General features: G+C 44.5%; 1 protein-coding gene and 1 long non-coding RNA gene across 16 annotated transcripts; one reads left to right on the top strand and one right to left on the bottom strand.

The window, feature by feature from the left end:
* Positions 1–327: 327 nt before the first annotated feature.
* Positions 328–3,656, bottom strand: LOC311107075. Of its 14 annotated transcripts, none has more exons than XR_014610385.1 (4): positions 2,129–3,656; positions 1,302–2,079; positions 460–959; positions 328–407 (listed from the first exon to the last, which is right to left on the bottom strand). It is a non-coding gene; the product is annotated as an uncharacterized lncRNA (long non-coding RNA). The 14 variants fall into 14 exon arrangements; XR_014610386.1 differs by having other exon boundaries at positions 369–407; positions 764–959; XR_014610389.1 differs by lacking the exon at positions 328–407 and having other exon boundaries at positions 414–842; positions 881–959.
* A 4,131-nt stretch (positions 3,657–7,787) lies between these two features.
* On the top strand, positions 7,788–14,688 carry LOC311106604 (serine/arginine-rich splicing factor 5-like). Of its 2 annotated transcripts, XM_084148984.1 has the most exons (9): positions 7,815–7,876; positions 8,351–8,496; positions 8,978–9,048; positions 9,897–10,016; positions 10,326–10,355; positions 10,816–10,888; positions 12,728–12,801; positions 12,947–13,054; positions 13,219–14,688. In XM_084148984.1, exons 2-9 carry the CDS (start codon positions 8,371–8,373, stop codon positions 13,595–13,597), a joined length of 981 nt encoding a protein of 326 aa, XP_084005110.1. In that variant the 5' UTR covers positions 7,815–7,876; positions 8,351–8,370; the 3' UTR covers positions 13,598–14,688. The 2 variants fall into 2 exon arrangements, with proteins under 2 accessions (XP_084005109.1, XP_084005110.1); XM_084148983.1 differs by lacking the exon at positions 10,326–10,355 and having other exon boundaries at positions 7,788–7,876.
* The last annotated feature ends 5,203 nt before the right edge of the window (positions 14,689–19,891 follow it).

The following is a 19,891-nucleotide window of genomic DNA, read 5'->3' as shown; positions in this document are numbered from 1 at the left end:
CCCAAAAGGCTTTATCTCCAACTGCAAGGTTAGTGGCAAACATAATGTTGTTTTTATCGCTGCTGCTAATGATGATGATTATGATTATTATTATTATTAGCATTATGATGATGATGATGATGATGACTGTGGATACAAACTTGTACTTGTGCATTTCCCTACTCTGAGGATAAGCAGTATCTCTCTTGGTTTGGGCCTTGGCTTGGTTCGCTGGCGTATGCTGCATGTTCTCTCTACGATGACGTCCTGCGGCCCGTATGGTAACCCTGTCTGTCCACTCTGAATGAAGCTAAGCATGAAGCCCCTCTCCAACTCTGCTGCCACTCTGTGGCATCTCCAAGTAGGGCATTGTCTTGGGTCAGACAGCGGCGCTTTCGTCTAGTGTTGCGTAGGAGTGACGCCACCACCTGTCAGAGACCACCTGTCAGAGGGACTAGTGTTCCGTAGGAGTGACACCACCTGTCAGAGGGACTAGTGTTCCGTAGGAGTGACACCACCTGTCAGAGGGACTAGTGTTCCGTAGGAGTGACACCACCTGTCAGAGGGACTAGTGTTCCGTAGGAGTGACACCACCTGTCAGAGGGACTAGTGTTCCGTAGGAGTGACACCACCTGTCAGAGGGACTAGTGTTCCGTAGGAGTGACACCACCTGTCAGAGGGACTAGTGTTCCGTAGGAGTGACACCACCTGTCAGAGGGACTAGTGTTCCGTAGGAGTGACACCACCTGTCAGAGGGACTAGTGTTCCGTAGGAGTGACACCACCTGTCAGAGGGACTAGTGTTCCGTAGGAGTGACGTCACCACCTGTCAGAGGGACTAGTGTTCCGTAGGAGTGACACCACCTATCAGAGGGACTAGTGTTCCGTAGGAGTGACGCCACCTGTCAGAGGGACTAGTGTTCCGTAGGAGTGACGCCACCACCTGTCAGAGGGACTAGTGTTCCGTAGGAGTGACACCACCTGTCAGAGGGACTAGTGTTCCGTAGGAGTGACACCACCTGTCAGAGGGACTAGTGTTCCGTAGGAGTGACACCACCTGTCAGAGGGACTAGTGTTCCGTAGGAGTGACACCACCTGTCAGAGGGACTAGTGTTCCGTAGGAGTGACACCACCTGTCAGAGGGACTAGTGTTCCGTAGGAGTGACACCACCTGTCAGAGGGACTAGTGTTCCGTAGGAGTGACACCACCTGTCAGAGGGACTAGTGTTCCGTAGGAGTGACACCACCTGTCAGAGGGACTAGTGTTCCGTAGGAGTGACACCACCTATCAGAGGGACTAGTGTTCCGTAGGAGTGACACCACCGCCTGTCAGAGGGACTAGTGTTCCGTAGGAGTGACACCACCTGTCAGAGGGACTAGTGTTCCGTAGGAGTGACACCACCTGTCAGAGGGACTAGTGTTCCGTAGGAGTGACACCACCTGTCAGAGGGACTAGTGTTCCGTAGGAGTGACACCACCTGTCAGAGGGACTAGTGTTCCGTAGGAGTGACGCCACCGCCTGTCAGAGGGACTAGTGTTCCGTAGGAGTGACGCCACCGCCTGTCAGAAGGACTAGTGTTCCGTAGGAGTGACGCCACCTATCAGAGGGACTAGTGTTCCGTAGGAGTGACGCCACCGCCTGTCAGAGGGACTAGTGTTCCGTAGGAGTGACACCACCTGTCAGAGGGACTAGTGTTCCGTAGGAGTGACACCACCTGTCAGAGGGACTAGTGTTCCGTAGGAGTGACACCACCTGTCAGAGGGACTAGTGTTCCGTAGGAGTGACACCACCTGTCAGAGGGACTAGTGTTCCGTAGGAGTGACACCACCGCCTGTCAGAGGGACTAGTGTTCCGTAGGAGTGACACCACCTGTCAGAGGGACTAGTGTTCCGTAGGAGTGACACCACCTGTCAGAGGGACTAGTGTTCCGTAGGAGTGACACCACCTGTCAGAGGGACTAGTGTTCCGTAGGAGTGACGTCACCACCTGTCAGAGGGACTAGTGTTCCGTAGGAGTGACACCACCTGTCAGAGGGACTAGTGTTCCGTAGGAGTGACACCACCTGTCAGAGGGACTAGTGTTCCGTAGGAGTGACGCCACCTGTCAGAGACCACCTATCAGAGGGACTAGTGTTCCGTAGGAGTGACACCACCTATCAGAGGGACTAGTGTTCCGTAGGAGTGACACCACCTGTCAGAGGGACTAGTGTTCCGTAGGAGTGACGTCACCACCTGTCAGAGGGACTAGTGTTCCGTAGGAGTGACGCCACCTGTCCAGAACACAATGCACGTAGGATGGATGGAGCACGTCACCAGAGCCAGCAGCAGGGCTATAAACAGACAGACAGGCTTACCGAGGCAGTACTATCATGATTAAAGAAGATTAATGGCACGCTTGCCTTTTTCTGTTCATCACAACAACTGATATCTGTTATGTTATGTGTTCTGCTGCTCCCCTGTTGATGTGACTATCTGGGGCGTTGCTTTGTTTTGGAGGCTACAGGATCTTCTAGCCACCCGGCTGTGTGTGTATTTGGCCGTGGAACTGAACAACACATCGTGACTGTTTCATGAATGAAGAGGGCTGCACTATGTCAAATTAACTAAGGCCTTGTTCTGTCGTTTTGTTCAAAGCGGGGGAGTTAAAACATGTTGATTTGGTGTTTGGTGACTGGGTAATATATGTTTGTTTTTCCAGTCTATTTATTGTGTGTGGTGTGTGTGTGTGTGTGTGTGTGTGTGTGTGTGGCGAGGTTGGGTTCACAAGTTGCTTCAAAACTGTTAGGAACCTTCTGGATCTGCGTCTTTAAAAAGCTTCAACTGAAAATCCTTGCTCAAAACAGGCGCATTGTAAACAACCGTTTTCTTTTGTTTGAAATGTTTGTTTTAAATGTTTCCGTTCAAATTTGAGTGAGCACAGCTTTAATTTACCTCCGGTATGTGATGAAACCACTTCATATGCATTTTGGGAGTTGAGGTCATCACCCTAACCCATTAGGTTGAGGAGACAGGGTCTGAGTTGAGTGGCTGTTTGAACCACTTTTTTCACATTCAATTTCATTTTATTTGTGTCTCTGTCCATCTGTCATTGTCAATTATTTCATAAACGCAAGCAGAGAATGTTGCCTTTCATTACTTAGATTTTGTTTGTAATTGCATTGCAAGCTTCCTCCATTTTTACCTGCTTTACGGTGTTGAAACATCTTCAGTGTTTTCCAGTGGCCTTACTTTTGTCTTTTCTAGTCATACAACTGTCTTGTGTATTTTACAATGTTTTATTTTTGTTTATGGATGCGACTAAAGAAAGTCCATCCTCCTCTTCTCTCTGTCCTCCCCAAGGCTTCTTCAGCAACTGATATTCAAAAGCCTAAGCAACTAAAACAAATCACTTTTCTTTTCTATTTCTGGTTGTAAGAAATTGTAAATGTTGCATTTAAGTGTAAAAAAAATAAAAAAAAAAATTTCATTTTTCTGCCGTCCAGACCGCTGTTCTACGGTGTTGTTTCCTTGAAAATAACAACAAAGTCGATCTCTTGATTCTGCATTTCAATGCTTTCATGTTTTGGTTTTCCTCTGTACATTGCAATGGGTGTGAAGATAGTATTTTAATATTTGTATAAAGTTTAATTTAATTCTACCATGTGTATATAACTATTTCTAATTAAAGCTTTCTTTTGAAGTGTGTGTGTGAGACCTGATTTTGTGTTTTTACATTGAAGATCATATTGCATGTGTCCGAAATGGCGTCCCATTCCCTATATAGTGCACTACTTTTGACCAGAGCCCTATGGATCTTGGTCAAAAGTAGTGCACTATAGTAGTACACTGAAGGGCCATTTGGGAGACAGCCCATATTGACATTTCTAAACTGACAAAGAATGCAGGCCAGAGGTATTCCACTACAAATTCAAATTCAGCTGAACATGGTTTCCACTTCCACTGCATGGCCAAAAGTACAGTGCCTTGGTTTTGTGTTCGATTTACCCAGATCGTTCCAGGTGTACATTGCATTTCGTTACTCAAAAAGGTTGCAGAACATAAAATAGATGAACGATGGGGTTAACCTTTATACAGGCAATGATCATTGATTATACCCACTGATTCGGCCCATGATTCAATAAAACTAATTAAACCTATGTTTCATTCAATGAAACTGAACGGTTGGACCTCCACTGTATAAGAGGATTCTGACCTGTAGCTTCCATGTTTTACATCGAAGGAAGCAGAGAAGAATACACAGTTTAAGAACACCTGAATTGATGCCTAAAATAGGTCAAATCTGTGTTTAAATGGGTTTTTATTCAGTGGCCCAAAGATTGATGTGTAGTAAGTAAGCAGACTAAAAGATTGATATACCCATGTGTAGTAAACATATGAATGAAAGGCCGGTAGAGAACTGATGCTTGAAGGCCTACCCACTGTGACCTCCAGGACACTCCAGGACAACCACACCTCATTGTAGGGCAGATTTATGTCGGAAAACATCAGCCATATTATCATGATACTAGCTAGCTGCGCATCTTACTAACAGTGAACAGCACCATATACCTGTAAAGCGCCATGCCATTTTCACCCTGTACTGTGACGACCACCACAAACCATTATTTTATGTAGAATGTGAACCTTGTGACTGGCTTTACAAGTGGGATGCACTGTTGAGCGCTACATCCCGAGGGGTTCGTGCTGATTGTAAGGAGATTGTGACAGCCGGTTAGATGGCGTCTCTTGACAAGGCAAGAACAAGATGTATGTCAGGAGAAGAGCAGTATTATCATAAGGAGAGTTATACTTGGAATACGGAGGAGGAATGGAGGGAAAAAGAGGCAGAGGAGGTCTAAGAGAGAGGGGGGGGAAAGGGTGAGCTTGAGTCGGTTAACAGTGGCGGGAAAAAAAAGGAGATTGTTAAAGAAGAATGGTAGAAAGCGTAAGCAGAGTGAGTTGAAGACAGGAGGAGAAATGGAAGTGAATGAGGGCGAAGTATCGGAGGTGGTAGGTGCTGTGAATTTCTCGGAGCCCCGAGGCTTGCAACGAGGGTCAGGATAAAGATGAGTCTGTGACAGTAGGAGTGAAGTTTTTGGGAAAAGTGGAACCTTGCCTTTTGGCTGATCCATTAGTAGTTTCAGGGAGGGTGAAACTAGAGTTGGATGCTGTGGAATCGGTGAAGGTAACCAGAAGTGTTCTGGTGATAATTGTTTGTGTTTCTGCTGGTCAGAGGGAGCAGGCGATCCGCGTTAAACGACTGGGGACAAGAGATGTGAATTGTTTTGCTCTGAAGAAAAGGGCGCCATTGAAAGGAGTGATTACTGGGGTAGCGGTAAATGTGAAAGCTGACCAACTGAAGGGGAAGATTCCCTGTGTTTGTGATGCTCTTCGTTTGGTGCGACGCAGACAGGGTGGCGTGAGTGGAGAAACAGAAGAGTCATTGTCTGTTCTTTTTAGTTTTGATGTTGAGTCTTTGCCCGACAAAGTGATGTTAGGATATATAAGTTATCCTGTACGAGCTTTTGTGCCGAATACATTACGTTGTTACAGGTGTCAAGCTTATGGGCATGTGGCAGCAGTGTGTAGGAGGGAGGTACCTAGGTGTGAGAAGTGTGTGGAAGGGCATGAGACAAAGGAATGTGTAGAATTGGGGAAAGTAGTGGTATGTGTTAATTATAGGGGTGCCCATGGGGCTAGGGATCAGCAATGTCCCGTGCAAGAGAGGCAGGTTGAGGTTTCCAGGGTTAGAGTAGTGCAGAAGTTGTCATATGCTGAGGCAGTGAAGAAAGTAGAGGAAGATGGGTCAAGGGAGAGGGATCCTGAGAGAAGTGATGTGAGTAGTAGATCTGTACCTGTACAGAGGGATAAACCAACAAGTGATATACTCTACCGTTCAAAAGTTTGGGGTCACTTAGAAATGTCCTTGTTTTTGAAAGAAAAGCAATTTTTTTGTCTATTAAAACAACATAAAATTGATAAGAAATACAGTGTAGACATTATTAATGTTGTAAATGGCTATTGTAGCTGGAAACGGCTGATTTCTTATGGAATATCTACATAGGTGTACAGAGGCCCATTATCAGCAACCATCAGTTTGAGAAACAGGCGCATTACAGGTCCTCAACTGGCAGCTTCATTAAATAATACCCGCAAAACACCAGTCTCAACGTCAACAATGAAGAGGCGACTCCGGTATGCTGACTTTCTAGGCAGAGTTGCAAAGAAAAAGCCATTTCTCAGACTGGCCTATAAAAATAAAAGATTAAGATGGGCAGTCTGAGATATGGCTTTTTCTTTGAAACTCTACCTAGAAAGTCAGCATCCCGGAGTCACCTCTTAACTGTTGACGTTGAGACTGGTGTTTTGCGGGTACTATTTAATGAAGCTGCCATTTGAGGACCTGTGATGCGCCTGTTTCTCAAACTAGACACTAATGTATTTGTCCTCTTGCTCAGTTGTGCACCGGGGCCTCCCACTCCTCTTTCTATTCTCGCATCTGCTACAAGACCATGGTGCTTGCCTACGGAGCTGTGAGGGGAACGGCACCTCCGTACCTTCAGGCTCTGATCAGTCCCTACACCCAAACGAGGGCATTGCGTTCATCCACCTCTGGCCTGCTGGCTCCCCTACCTCTGCTGAAGCACAGTTCCCGCTCAGCCCAGTCAAAACTGTTCGCTGCTCTGGCACCCCAATGGTGGAACAAGCTCCCTCACGACGCCAGGACAGCGGAGTCACTCACCACCTTCCGGAGACATTTGAAACCCCACCTCTTTAAGGAACACCTGGGATAGGATAAAGTAATCCTTCTACCCCCCCTTACCCCACCCCAAAGAAAGAAAGAAAGAAAAAAAACTTATTGTAAAGTGGTTATCCCACTGGCTATAAGGTGAATGCACCAATTTGTAAGTCGCTCTGGATAAGAGCGTCTGCTAAATGACGTAAATGTAAATGTAAATGGTTAGAGCCAGAATTGGCATTGGAACACAGGACTGATGGTTGCTGATAATGAACCTCTGTACGCCTATGTAGATATTCCATTAAAAATCAGCCGTTTCCAGCTACAATGGCCATTTACAACATTAACAATGTCTACACTGTATTTCTGATCAATCTGATGTTATTTTAATGGACAAAAAATGTGCTTTTCTTTCGAAAACAAGGACATTTCTATGTGACCCCAAACTTTTGAACGGTAGTGTATGTTTCAGTATGATTGGATTTTCGGCATTAATAGCAATGGTTATCAACTGTACTGCAGGGATGGAACGTAAGTCGCAGAAAATAGAGGTTGTGGTGGCAGCTGCAGAGAGGTATTTGGGTGTGCGAGACATGACATCAGTAGAGTTACAGGGTGTGTTAAGTGGTGGTGTTCCATCCTTTCAGGCTGTTGGCCTGAAGTAGGACTAAATACATTTAAATAGTGGAGTATGGTATTTATTATTTTATTGATTTTGTGAGTGGAGTGTTAGGGTTGGATGGTAGGGTATTTGTTGTAATATTATTTTTTATTTTATGGCAAGTATAAGGGAGTTATACTCTAGTCCCCTGTAGTTCAGTTGGTAGAGCATGGCGCTTGCAACGGCAGGGTTGTGGGTTCGTTTCCCACGGGGGGCCAGTATATAAAATGTATGCACTCACTAACTGTAAGTCGCTCTGGATAAGAGCGTCTGCTAAATGACTAAAATGTTCTAGTAGGTGGCGGTAATGCAACATTTATTGGATGCCAACCGCCGTTAAACCTCATCGAAGAAGAAGAAGAAGAGCTTTGTGATTGGGTGACATCTAGCGGCTAGAGAGTACTGCACCGTGTCATTGAAACGCAGAGAGAAAACGGACTCCATTTTGTGTCCTTCTCGCTGTGTTTTTAAGAGGCAGTAAGCGGCAAGACAATCTCTCCGAAGAAAAAACACAGAAAGGTATGTTAAAATTAATGTGTGTGTACAATTTAAATGGACGTAACTAATGTTAATGCATTATTGCACTAGTATTGCCAGTCGGAAACAATGTAGTTAACAAGCTAAGGTTTGTTGTTTATCTTGCGATTGCAAATGCAATCACAAGGCCCAAAATATGCACGATGACTGTGTCGCAGCTAGCTAACGTTAAGGTCACGATAAATGTTCGGTTTTGATACCTCTCCGGGATGACTAACGTTATACAGGACTGCGCGGCTTTATATTTGTTTATTTCTCTAAAAACGTGTCGACATTTTAAATTCTCCAATTTGTGAACTATGCAATTCTAGTTAGCTGAAATTGCTAATGATGTAGGTGTGCGCAGAATATATTTCTGGTGTGCGCGTCTGGAGTTAGCTGCCACGAAGTTGTAACTACATAAATATTTGTCATCAAAAGGTTTTTTCCCCTTCCTTTTACTGTTTTTGTTTTCAGATAAACATCCTACATTCAGAATGAGTGGCTGCCGCATATTTGTCGGCCGGTTGAACCCGTCCGCCAGAGAGAAGGACGTGGAGAGGTTTTTCAAAGGATACGGCCGCATCCGAGACATCGACCTCAAGAGGGGCTTTGGTTTTGTTGTCAGTACACACACCTACACAATGTATTTTCACACTGTATTGTCCGTAGCTCCGGGCTAAGTGCAGTGTGAACGCGCATACAGGCTTTAGTTTTGTGGTCAGTCCACACACAATGACGCACATGGCATAAACCCTCAGTTACGAAATCTACTTGCTAGCTAATTTTTATTTTGGCTAACTACATGGTTTGGAAAACCTTGTAGAGAGGTCTATAATAGATAGTCTGAATGTTCTAATATGTTGTAAAGGGCGGCAGGTAGCTTAGTGGTTAAGAGCGTTGTACCAGTAACCGAAAGGTCGCTGGTTCTAATCCCCAAGCAGACTAGGTGAAAAATCTGTCGATGTGCCCTTGAGCAAGGCACTTAACCCTAATTGCTCCTGTAAGTCGCTCTGGATAAGAGCGTCTGCTAAATGACCAATTTAATTTAATTTTTAATTTAAATTTAAATTTTTAATTTAATAATTTAATTTTGTTCTCCAGGAGTTTGATGATCCTAGGGATGCTGAGGATGCAGTTTATGAACTGGATGGCAAGGAGCTCTGCAATGAGAGGTAAAGCGGTGTTATCGCTGGTCATGATGGATATTACATATCACCACGTTGGCCCATATATCAATAGTCCTTGGGTATTATATGAAAATGTATGCAGTCACTAACTGTAAGTCGCTCTGGATAAGAGCATCTACTAAATGACTCAAATGTAATAACAGCCTTGCAAAGGCCTTTGTTCTGTGTCTTAAGGCCTCCCTCTCTCCTCTCCCCCCCCCCCTCTCCTCTCCCCCCCCCCCCCCTCTCCTCTCCCCCCCTCCCTCTCCTCTCCCCCCCTCTCTCCTCTCCCCCCTCTCTCCTCTCCCCCCCCCCCTCTCTCTCCTCCCCCCCCTCCTCTCCCCCCCCTCTCCTCTCCCCCCCCTCTCCTCTCCCCCCCTCTCCTCTCCCCCCCCCTCTCTCCCCCCCCCTCTCCTCTCTCCCCCCCTCTCCTCTCTCCCCCCCTCTCCTCTCTCCCCCCCTCTCTCCTCTCTCCCCCCACCTCTCTCCTCTCTCTCCCCCCCCTCTCTCTCCCCCTTCCCCCCCCTCTCTCTCCCCCTTCCCCCCCCCCCCTCTCTCTCTCCCCCTTCCCCCCCCCTCTCTCTCTCAATTCAATTTCAATTTAAGGGCTTTATTGGCATGGGAAACGTATGTTAACATTGCCAAAGCAAGTGAAGTAGATAGTAAACAAAAGTGAAATAAACAATAAATATTAACAGTAAACATTACACTCAGAAGTTTCAAAAGAATAAAGACATTTCAAATGCCATAGTATGTATATATATATATATAGTGTTGTAACAATGTGCAAATAGTTAAAGTACAAATGGGAAAATAAATAAACATAAATATGGGTTGTATTCTCTCTCTCTCAGGGTGACCATTGAGCACGCCCGTGTGCGCCTGCGTGGTGGCCGGGGACGTGGTGGCGACAGAGGAGGTGGTGGAGGCCGCTTCCCAGATCGCTACGGCCGTGGCTCCCAGGATAGTCGGAGGTACGTGAACTTAAATATGATCAGCTAGCCTCTTACGAATCCCAGTGGGGACTTTCCACGCTCCTCGCTAACAGATTCCAGAAGACTGAACTGTCCCTTTACAAGTGGACATTTTAGACAAAATATCCCCAAGGAAAATATTATTAAACCAACTTCAAAACGCAGCTTTCTGTGCTTTCATGGTTTTATTCATACCGAGGCACGCATGCATATGCCAGGTGATAGAAATCTCAACGCCAGTACCAGCATTTTAAAAAGTCTGTTTTAATAATACTTTCCTGTGGATATTTTGTCTCAAATTTCCATAAGGACCAACCAACCCAGTGGACAACCGGCAGAGTAAGTTCAAATGGCAGTTTATTCAACATTCTGTCTATACAAAGCACCTTTCGGAAATTTGCAATGGATATAAAGCCAACCTTATCTAGGAGGCCAGCAAACTATCAGCTCAGTGGGGGGCCAACACTGCTCTTCAGATCATCCATTCTACTCCCTGTTGTAGTATTTGATCTGTTATTTCTAGTCAGAATCATGGTCCCGTATACATGTAGCATCTCAGAGTAGGAGTGTTGATCTAGGATCCGATAAGCATGTTGGAGTGGGGGGGGGGGGGGTGGACGGGGGTGGACGGGGGGGGGGGGGGCACTGATCCTAGATCAGCACTGAGGTTCTCCTACTGTTTGTCTCTCCCTCCACAGCAAAAAGTATTGGGCCAATGGGTTTTAGCCCACTAAGGGAACCACGGTTCTAGATCATCTGCAAGGTTCTCATACTGTTCTCGCTCTCTCTCCCACCACAGTAGGAACCCCCCGCCGATGCGTACGGAGAACCGTCTCATCGTGGAGAACCTGTCATCTCGCGTCAGCTGGCAGGTGAGATCCTTACCTGGGCGTGTCTACCCATCTACCTTACCTGCCTGTTAGTAACAACACCAGGTGCTGAGTAATCAGAGGGAGAGAGCGACAATGTTCGGCTTTATACCTTATACCTTCACTAGTGATGATCTCAAGGCAACTGCCTGGTTCACTCCAGGTAAAGACAAATTCATTCAATCATGTTTTTTACCTACATTTATTGGAGAGAATGTGGTAATATTTTAATGGACTGAGAGCAAATGCATATGAAAATCAGCAGCACTAGCTAAATGTGTTGTTGGGCTCATTTCTCCTTACAAAGTATTTAACTATAAAGAGCTCTCAATACATAGCCTATCCAGCTCTCTCCTGAGAGCTTCCAGTGAAAATAACCAGCCATAGCTATTTGCTGCATCTAAAGAATGCAGTTTGATTAGATATACAAAAGAGAGGGAAAAACAAACTAATTTGTCTGTTTTTATTTATTTAAATTTTAACCAATTCTTCACCCCTTTATTTGCCAGCCTGACTGTTGTGTCGTTTGGACGAGAGCTCTTATGGTGGAGTTAACCCAATCAGGGTCCCTCTCTCTGGGTTGAGCCATGTCGTGCCAGCCAGTGTGCCAGTCGGCCTACTCCTAGTTGGTATCCTCCTGCTGGTCGTATGAGTGCTTCCTCGCTTGGTTGGGGGTGAGGTCCCGCCCCTCCCCGGGTCCCACTATCCACTCTGCTCTAGAAGCACTGGCGTGGCTGGCGGCCACTTCGCTCGCACTCGCTGCCCCCCCCCCCCTGGTGGTGGGGGGGGGGTTCAACGGCGGGAGCGCTGTGCTGACAGAGAGGGAGAAATCGCAAACAGAGAGGCAGATGGGCAGAAAGAGTCGATGATGGTGTTCATGATGATGATGGTGGTGGCTGGCGTATTGGTCTGATCCATGGTGGTTCGTAAATTTGAGAGGCTTCAATCGATCCATATCCCCCCCCCCCCCCCCCCAATTACCCCCGTGTGCTGTGGTTCCGTCCGCACATCGCGAGAGGTGCCCAGAGGTGGATAAAATCTGCTGAGCGAGGTCACGAGAGGTCAAGGTTGGATCACGAGGTGCGATCAAGGTGGTTATGGTATGATGGACTAGGAGAGCCTGCTGCGGCCCCGCTCCAAGGGGGTCACAGGTATTGGTTTCCTCTCTTCCTCTGTACTGAGACTGAGGGGGGTGCCGAGCCCTAGACAGGGTACCCGTCCCAGGCGTTAGGGGGCAGGGAGTCCTGTGCCCTCGGCTCCTAGCTAGCCAGAGACAACCTTATTCAATATGCTGCTGAACACTGCTGCTCATTCAGGCTGTTCTACTTATCTTCATGACTATTCTGTGTAGTTGTTTTTAAAGAGAGCGGGGTCCAAGAATGAAAAAATTTAACTCCAAATTCAAAGATACATTTTTAGGTCAACCAAACGTTTGTCTTTTAGCTTCCTCAATTTTACAGAACCAATTAGAGATTATTTTTTTATGTTCTTCCGGGAAGACTTTATTCACATTTTCCTTTTGCCAAGCTCTTTTGGCCTCGCTGCAAACTAGTTTCTTAGGGAAGTGTGGCGTTTACGAACAGCTTCTGTCAATTTGGCTGGTTACACACATCAACATGCACACACAGACCTAACTGGTAACTGGAACAACTCCTTTTTGAACACCATGACTTTGTTGCTGGACCAGGCAGCCAGTCATCTGAGGTTCTTGGACCCCTCTCGTCATCGGTTAGCCTCTAGTTCCTCCTATGATATCTAACCTTTTCTCTCTTTGGTGAATATGATGCATTATGATGAGTCTGTTGTCCTGTTCCGGTCCTAACTTAGCCTGTCGTTGTGTAGGACCTGAAGGATTTCATGAGACAGGCTGGGGAAGTCACGTTCGCCGACGCCCACCGCCCCAAGCTCAACGAAGGGTAAGAATAAAAGCCATTCTGCCAGCTGTTCTTTCTGTACGTGTAGACTTGCCGACATCCATACTCCTCCTAATAACTTTTTTACATTAAACCACCATGGCAGTTGTGTCCTACTGACCCCTTGTTTTGTCGTGTCGGTCTTCAGGGTGGTTGAGTTCGCCTCTTACAGCGATCTGAAAAACGCCCTTGAGAAGCTGTCTGGCAAGGAGATCAATGGAAGGAAGATCAAGCTGATTGAGGCAGCAAAGAAGAGGTGAGTGGTCTGGAGAATAATCCCTTCTAGATGTTTCTACTAGTGTTTCCTCTAAGTACCTGAGGAGGGCAGAATACATTATCAGAGCATTTGAATAGGGCCTCAGTGACGTGATAAGAGACGACTGAATGTTGGTTTGACCTTTTCTCTTTTGTCTTCTCCAGGGGTTCCAGGAGTCGTTCCCGCTCCGAGAGCTCTTCTCGTTCCCGCTCCCGTTCTCGTAACCGTTCCCCGTCCCGCTCCAGGACCCCCCGTCGTTCCAGGTCCCACTCCCCCAAATCCCGCTCCCCCAAGAGGGACTACAACCGCTCTCATTCTCGTTCCCACAGTGGTTCCCCAGCCCCCCGTGGAGGCGCAGGTGGTGGCGCTGCCCCCGCCTCCCCACCCCCTAGGGCCAAAGAGACCTCCTCTTCCTCTAAACGGCCATCCAAGCCCAGCAAGTCTGCCTCTCCCCACTCCCCTCCCCCTGCACAGCGTGCACCTTCCAGGTCTCGTTCCAGGTCTCGCGGCTCTCGCTCTCCGTCCACAGACAGCCGCCACTGAGTATTGAGAACACACTGGAACACCTAACGCAGGAATACACACATTTTTAAATGAACACACACACACTAGTACATAAATACACTCACATTCAGACAAATGTGAACACACACTAACCCCACTGTTATATTAAGACTACAGGGCAGGAACTGTTTTACCCAGCGGTTCTGGCCTGGTGTCCCTGTATTTTTCCTCAATGTTTTCTCCCTCCGGCCCCGTCTCTTCTCTTTTGACATAGCTGACCTTTTGACCTACTATTGTATGGTGGGTGTTCTCAGTAAAAGCATCGCTCTCAATGTGAACACAACGAGGGCTTTGTTTTCAATTTGAGCATTTAGTCTAAAACCTTCAGGGGGTTTGTTGGTTATGTTTTTGTTAGTATTTTTACTTGGAATAATGGATGTAATTCTTGGTAAGGTATTACATTTTTTTTTTATATCATTCAACGCTCGTGTGGTGATTCCCCTCTACCGGCTGTTGGTTGTCAGCTCTCATATCATGAACTGTTGAGAATTCAAGTTCCGTTCCATGATGGTTATGAATGTGATTGGCTAAGGTTTTTGGGTTGAACCATTCTGATCACAGTGTAGGGGTGGCGTAAAGTAACGGTTTGGGATTTGATCAGTTTTATGCTGTGATTATTTTATAGAATGCCATTTTTCAGTTTGGGGGGGTGTCAGATTGTGATCTTTTCTTTGTGGGGGCAGTAAAGATGTTTTATCAGTTAAGACACCTTGTGAAAACTTTGGTTGGCTGTGTTATTGAACCCATTTGTATTGAATGTTTAAACGGAGTGGTTATCTGTACCTGTACCTCTTCGTTTCTGTAAAGCATTATACATGTTTCCTTATACGATTTATTGTAAAGAAGCGTACACACAACCTAGAGAATAGTTTGGAAAATAAAACTTTTTTTATGCTAAAGCATGAAGTATGATTTGTTTTTGCCCCCCAGTATTCGATATGAGGGTTATATTTTGTATTTAATTGAAAAAGAACAAGACACAGCAAACGACCAATGAAAACTGTTTTAAATAAAGCATCAAGACAATTTCTATGTCAGAACTTGAGAATAAAGTAAACTTCCACAAAGAATTGTGCCACTGTAAGATGTTCTTAGTAATTGATCTAGAATTTTTTTTTTGTACGTTTCTAATAAAACATCTTTAAAAAAAAAAAAAAAAAGTTTTCAATAGCTTATACACACATTGACATACTGCACTACCATGCCTTGATCGTAATTACACATGTGGTACAGACAGTACGTAGGTTTAATTACCCATTTCATTCAACAAATACTTGTACGTTTGACATACAGTTGTCAATTGGCACATCACTCCACTTTTTTTCTAAATGGCAGCTGACGTGCATCATTGTAAATGCAAACGCAGATTGTAAGTGCAGTTACTGGGTGTTGGCGAGTCCACTACATATCTTAATAGTTTGTGGTAAATAATGTCTTTGCATCAATCACCAGGGTCCATTTCAGACTGCTCTGATGTGACTGACTGTTTCTGGATGCTCAAGAGATACAGATCATTCAGAGCGGGAATTCCAGAAGGTTCTGTGAGTTTGTATTTATTATTGGGGATCCCCATTAGCTGTTGCCAAGGCAGCAGCTACTCTTCCTTGGGTCCAAACACATTAAGGCACTTACATGATAAAACAATACATCATATAACATTGTTACACCACTGCATATCTACAATAGAACATGTATAAGACCACCATACAACAATATTACAATGTACGTGTGTGTAGAGTGCGTGTGCTAGCGCTTGTGTGCGTATTTGTGTGTCTGTACCTGTGTGTGTGTGTCTCTTCACAGTCTCTGCTGTTCCTTAAGGTGTATTTTTACCTGTTTTTTATATCTGATTGTACTGCTTGCATCAGTTACCTGATGTGGAATAGAGTTCTATGTAGCACTGTGCGCCTCCCATAGTCTGTTCTGGACTTGGGGACTGTGAAGAGACCTCTGGTGGCATGTCCTGTGGGGTATGCATGCGTGGGTTTCCGAGCTGTATGCTAGTAGTTTAAACAGACAACTTCTAGCCTTGATTTGCATTCTGATAATAACATATCTACAGTATTTCACTTTTTAATGTGTATAGTATTGCTTACTAGGTGTTGTCCAATGAATTCTGTAACCACTCCCTCATATCAGGGTTGATGGGAAAAAGCTGTTCAGTAGAGGATATTGCATTATATCTTTGTACTCCCCTGACGAAGGCCATGCAACACAATTGTGTCAGAATTTTTAAAAAGGCATTTCAATTAATGATATGAAGACTGCCTTGGTCCTCCTTTCTTTACGAAGACAGCTCGATGCATTCAGCATGTCAACACTTCTTACAAAACAAGTAGTGATGAAGTCAATCTCTCCTCCACTTTGAGCCATGAGAGATTGACATGGACATTATTAATGTTAGCTCTCCGTGTACATTTAAGGGCCAGCCGTGCTGCACTGTTCTGAGCCAATTGTAATTTTCTTGGGCACCTGACCACACGACTGGACAGTAGTCCAGGTGCGACAAAACTAGGGCCTGTAGGACCTGCCTTGTTGATAGTGCTGTTAAGAATGCAGAGCAGCGCTTTATTATGGACAGACTTCTCCCCATCCTAGCTACTGTTGTATCAATATGTTTTGACCATGACAGTTTACAATCCAGGGTTACTCCAAGCAGTTTAGTCACCTCAACTTGCTAAATTTCCACATTATGCATTAAAATATTTAATTGAGGTTTAGGGTTTAGTGAATGATTTGTCCCAAATACAATGCTTTTAGTTTTTGAAATATTTAGGACTAACTTATTTCTTGCCACCCATTCTGAAACTAACTGCAGCTCTTTGTTAAGTGTTACAGTCATTCAGTGTTACAGAACTTTTGTGAAACATCACAGTACGGTTGAAAAATACATGGCAAATAGAAATCCAATATGGATGGTGTTAAGAGATAGATGGGAGGGGTTGAATGGAGCTGAAGGATGGGACTAATAACAACTAATAACAACAAGATAACTCATGTAAAACATACTGTGTCCATAATACGTACAGTTGAAGTCGGAAGTTTACATACACTTAGGTTGGAGTCATTAAAACTCATTTTTCAACCACTCCACACATTTCTTGTTAACAAACTATAGTTTTGGCAAGTCGGTTAGGACATCTACTTTGTGCATGACACAAGTCATTTTTCCAACAATTGTTTACAGAAAGATTATTTCACTTATAATTCACTGTATCACAATTCCAGTGGGTCAGAAGTTTACATACACTAAGTTGACTGTGCCTTTAAACGGCTTGGAAAATTCCAGAACGTTATGTCATGGCTTTAGAAGTTTCTGATATGCTAATTGACATCATTTGAGTTAATTGGAGGTGTACCTGTGGATGTATTTCAAGGCCTACCTTCAAACTCAGAGCCTCTTTGCTTGATATCATATCAGCCAAGACCTCAGAAAAAAAATGGTAGACCTCCACAAGTCTGGTTCATCCTTGGGAGCAATTTCCAAACGCCTGAAGGTACCACGTTCTTCTGTACAAACAATACTACGCAAGTATAAACACCATGGGACCACGCAGCCGTCATACCGCTCAGGAAGGAGACGTGTTCTGTCTCCTAGAGATGAACGTACTTTGGTGCGAAAAGTGCAAATAAATCCCAGAACAACAGCAAAGGACCTTGTGAAGATGCTGGAGGAAACAGGTACAAAAGTATCTATATCCACAGTAAAATGAGTCCTATATAGTATCAACATAACCTGAAAGACCTTCCAAAGTTGTGGCAAAATGGCTTAAGGACAACAAAGTCAAGGTATTGGAGTGGCCATCACAAAGCCCTGACCTCAATCCTATAGAAGATTTGTGGGCAGAATTGAAAAAGCATGTGCGAGCAAGGAGGCCTACAAACCTGACTCAGTTACACCAGCTCTATCAGGAGGAATGGGCCAGAATTCACCCAACTTATTGTGGGAAGCTTGTGGAAGGCTATCCGAAACGTTTGACCCAAGTTAAACAATTTAAAGGCAATGCTACCAAATACTAATTCAGTGTATGTAAACTTCTGACCCACTGGGAATGTGATGAAATAAATAAAAGCTGAAATAAATCATTCTCTCTACTATTATTCTGACATTTCACATTCTTAAAATAAAGTGGTGATCCTAACTGACCTAAGACAGGGGATTTTTACTAGGATTAAATGTCAGGAATTGTGAAAAAATGAGTTTAAATGTATTTGGCTAAGGTGTATGTAAACTTCCGACTTCAACTGTATATACAGTGAGCTCCATAATTCATTGGACAGTGACAATTTTTTTGTTATTTTGGTTCTGTACTCTAGCACTTTTGAGTTTGAAAGGATACAATGACAATGAGGGTGAAGTGCAGACTGTCAGCTTTAATTTGAGGGTATTTTCATACATGTCGGATGAACCGTTTAGAAATTATAGAAGCTTTTGTACATGGTCCCCCCCATTTTCGGGCATCAAAAGACATTGGACAGTTTAACATAATGTAGAATAAAGTAATCATTGTTAATATTTGGTCGCATATCCTTTGCATGCAATGACTGCTTGAAGTCTGCGATGCATCGACATCACCAGACGCTGGGTATCTTCCCTGGTGATGCTCTGCCAAGCCTGTACTGCAGCCATCTTCAGTTCCTGCTTGTTTCGGGGACTTATTGCCTTCAGTCTCCTCTTCAGCATGTAAAATGCATGTTCAATTGGATTCAGATCCGGTGATTGACTCGGCCAGTCAAGGATTTTCCACTTTTTGGCCATCAAAAACCCCTTCGTTGCTCTAGCAGTATGTTTAGGGTTATTGTCTTGTTGCATGATGAAGTGCCGTCCAATGAGTTTGGAGGCATTTGGTTTTATCTGAGCAGATAAAATATTTCTGTAGACTTCAGAATTCATTGTTCTACTTCTGTCTGCAGTCACATCATCGATGAAGACAAGTGAGCCTGTTCCACTGGCAGCCATACAGGCCCAAGCCATAACACCCCCTCCACCATGTTTCACGGATGAGGTGGTATGCTTTGGATCATGGGCATTTCTTATTTTTCTCCACACTTTCCGCTTTCCATCACTCTGGTACATGTTAATCTTTGTCTCATCTGTCCACAATACTTTTTTCCAGAACTCTTGGGGCTCTTTTTAGGTGCTTTTTAGCAAACTGTAATCTCGCCTTTCTGTTCTTCAGGCTTATAAGTGGTTTGCATCTTGTAGTGTACCCTCTGTAGTCCTGCTGATGTAGTCTTCTACGTATGGTAGACTTTGACACATCTACACCTGCATCCAGGAGAGTGTTTTTGATCTGTTGGGCTGTTGTCAGGGGGGTTTTCTTCACCATAGAGAGTATTCTCCGGTCATCCACTACAGTGGTCTTCCTCAGTCTACCGGGTCTTTTGACATAATTGAGTTCACCGGTTGTTTTTTTCTTGATAATAATGAACCAAACTGTTGACTTGGGCATGGCCAGGGTTTTTGCAATGTTCCTGATTGATTGATTTTCATTTCTGAGCCTTATGACGGCCAGCTTCATTTGCATCGACACTGCTGTCTTCCTCATGTTGTCACACCCCAACAACAACCTCCAAAGGCAATAGCAAAGTCTAGAATCAATACTATTCATCAACAGCTCTCCTGCATTCACTAACGACACAAATGAATACACCTGCCTAAAGACACACATCTGTGAAGCCAATTTATCAAATACTTGTAGTACCTTAAAATGGGGGGACCATGTACAAAAGGTGCTGTCATTTCTAAACGGTTAATCTGATATGTATGAAAGTACCCTCAAATTAAAGCTGACAGTCTGCACTTCACCCTCATTGTCGTTGTATCCTTTCAAACTCAAAGTGCTAGAGTACAGAACCAAATTAACAAACAAATGGTCACTGTCCAATGAATTATGGAGCTCACTGTAGGTAATAGGTTAAGAACCTTTGTGAAAGAGCACAGTTTGAAAGATATGGCAGATAGAAGCAAACCGGATGGACATCATGAAAATGATCAGAGAGGTTGAGGGTAGAGGAAGTTCAGGAGTAAAAACAAACAAAATAGAACTATTGTAAAATTGACTGTGTCCATAAAATGTATATAGTATATATAAGCTGGAAGTAGTGGCCTAAGCGTTGTTGTTAACTAGTTTACTCCAATTAGGGGAGGGATTGTAGGGTTAGAAAGTAATAAAGGAAAATATATATTTTTATTTCAAAACAAATTTAAAAGTGTTACAGTCATTTCAGTCGCTGTAGTAGCTGATGTGTATAGTGTTGAGTCATCTGCAT

Source organism: Coregonus lavaretus (genome assembly GCF_964263955.1).
Source record: "Coregonus lavaretus genome assembly, chromosome: 31".
Lineage (NCBI taxonomy): Eukaryota > Metazoa > Chordata > Actinopteri > Salmoniformes > Salmonidae > Coregonus > Coregonus lavaretus.
The sequence above is the reverse complement of the archived record's forward strand: the minus strand, read 5'-3'. Positions and strand labels throughout refer to the sequence as shown.

What these genes read in the sequence shown, in the direction of transcription:
- LOC311106604 (XM_084148984.1), top strand. Translation starts at nt 8,371, where the DNA reads ATGAGTGGCTGCCGCATATTTGTCGGCCGGTTGAACCCGTCCGCCAGA. An exon ending in AAGGAGCTCTGCAATGAGAG is followed by an intron (nt 9,049 to 9,896) that starts GTAAAGCGGTGT and finishes TCTCTCTCTCAG; the next exon opens with GGTGACCATTGAGCACGCCC. An exon ending in CCCAGTGGACAACCGGCAGA is followed by an intron (nt 10,356 to 10,815) that starts GTAAGTTCAAAT and finishes CTCCCACCACAG; the next exon opens with TAGGAACCCCCCGCCGATGC.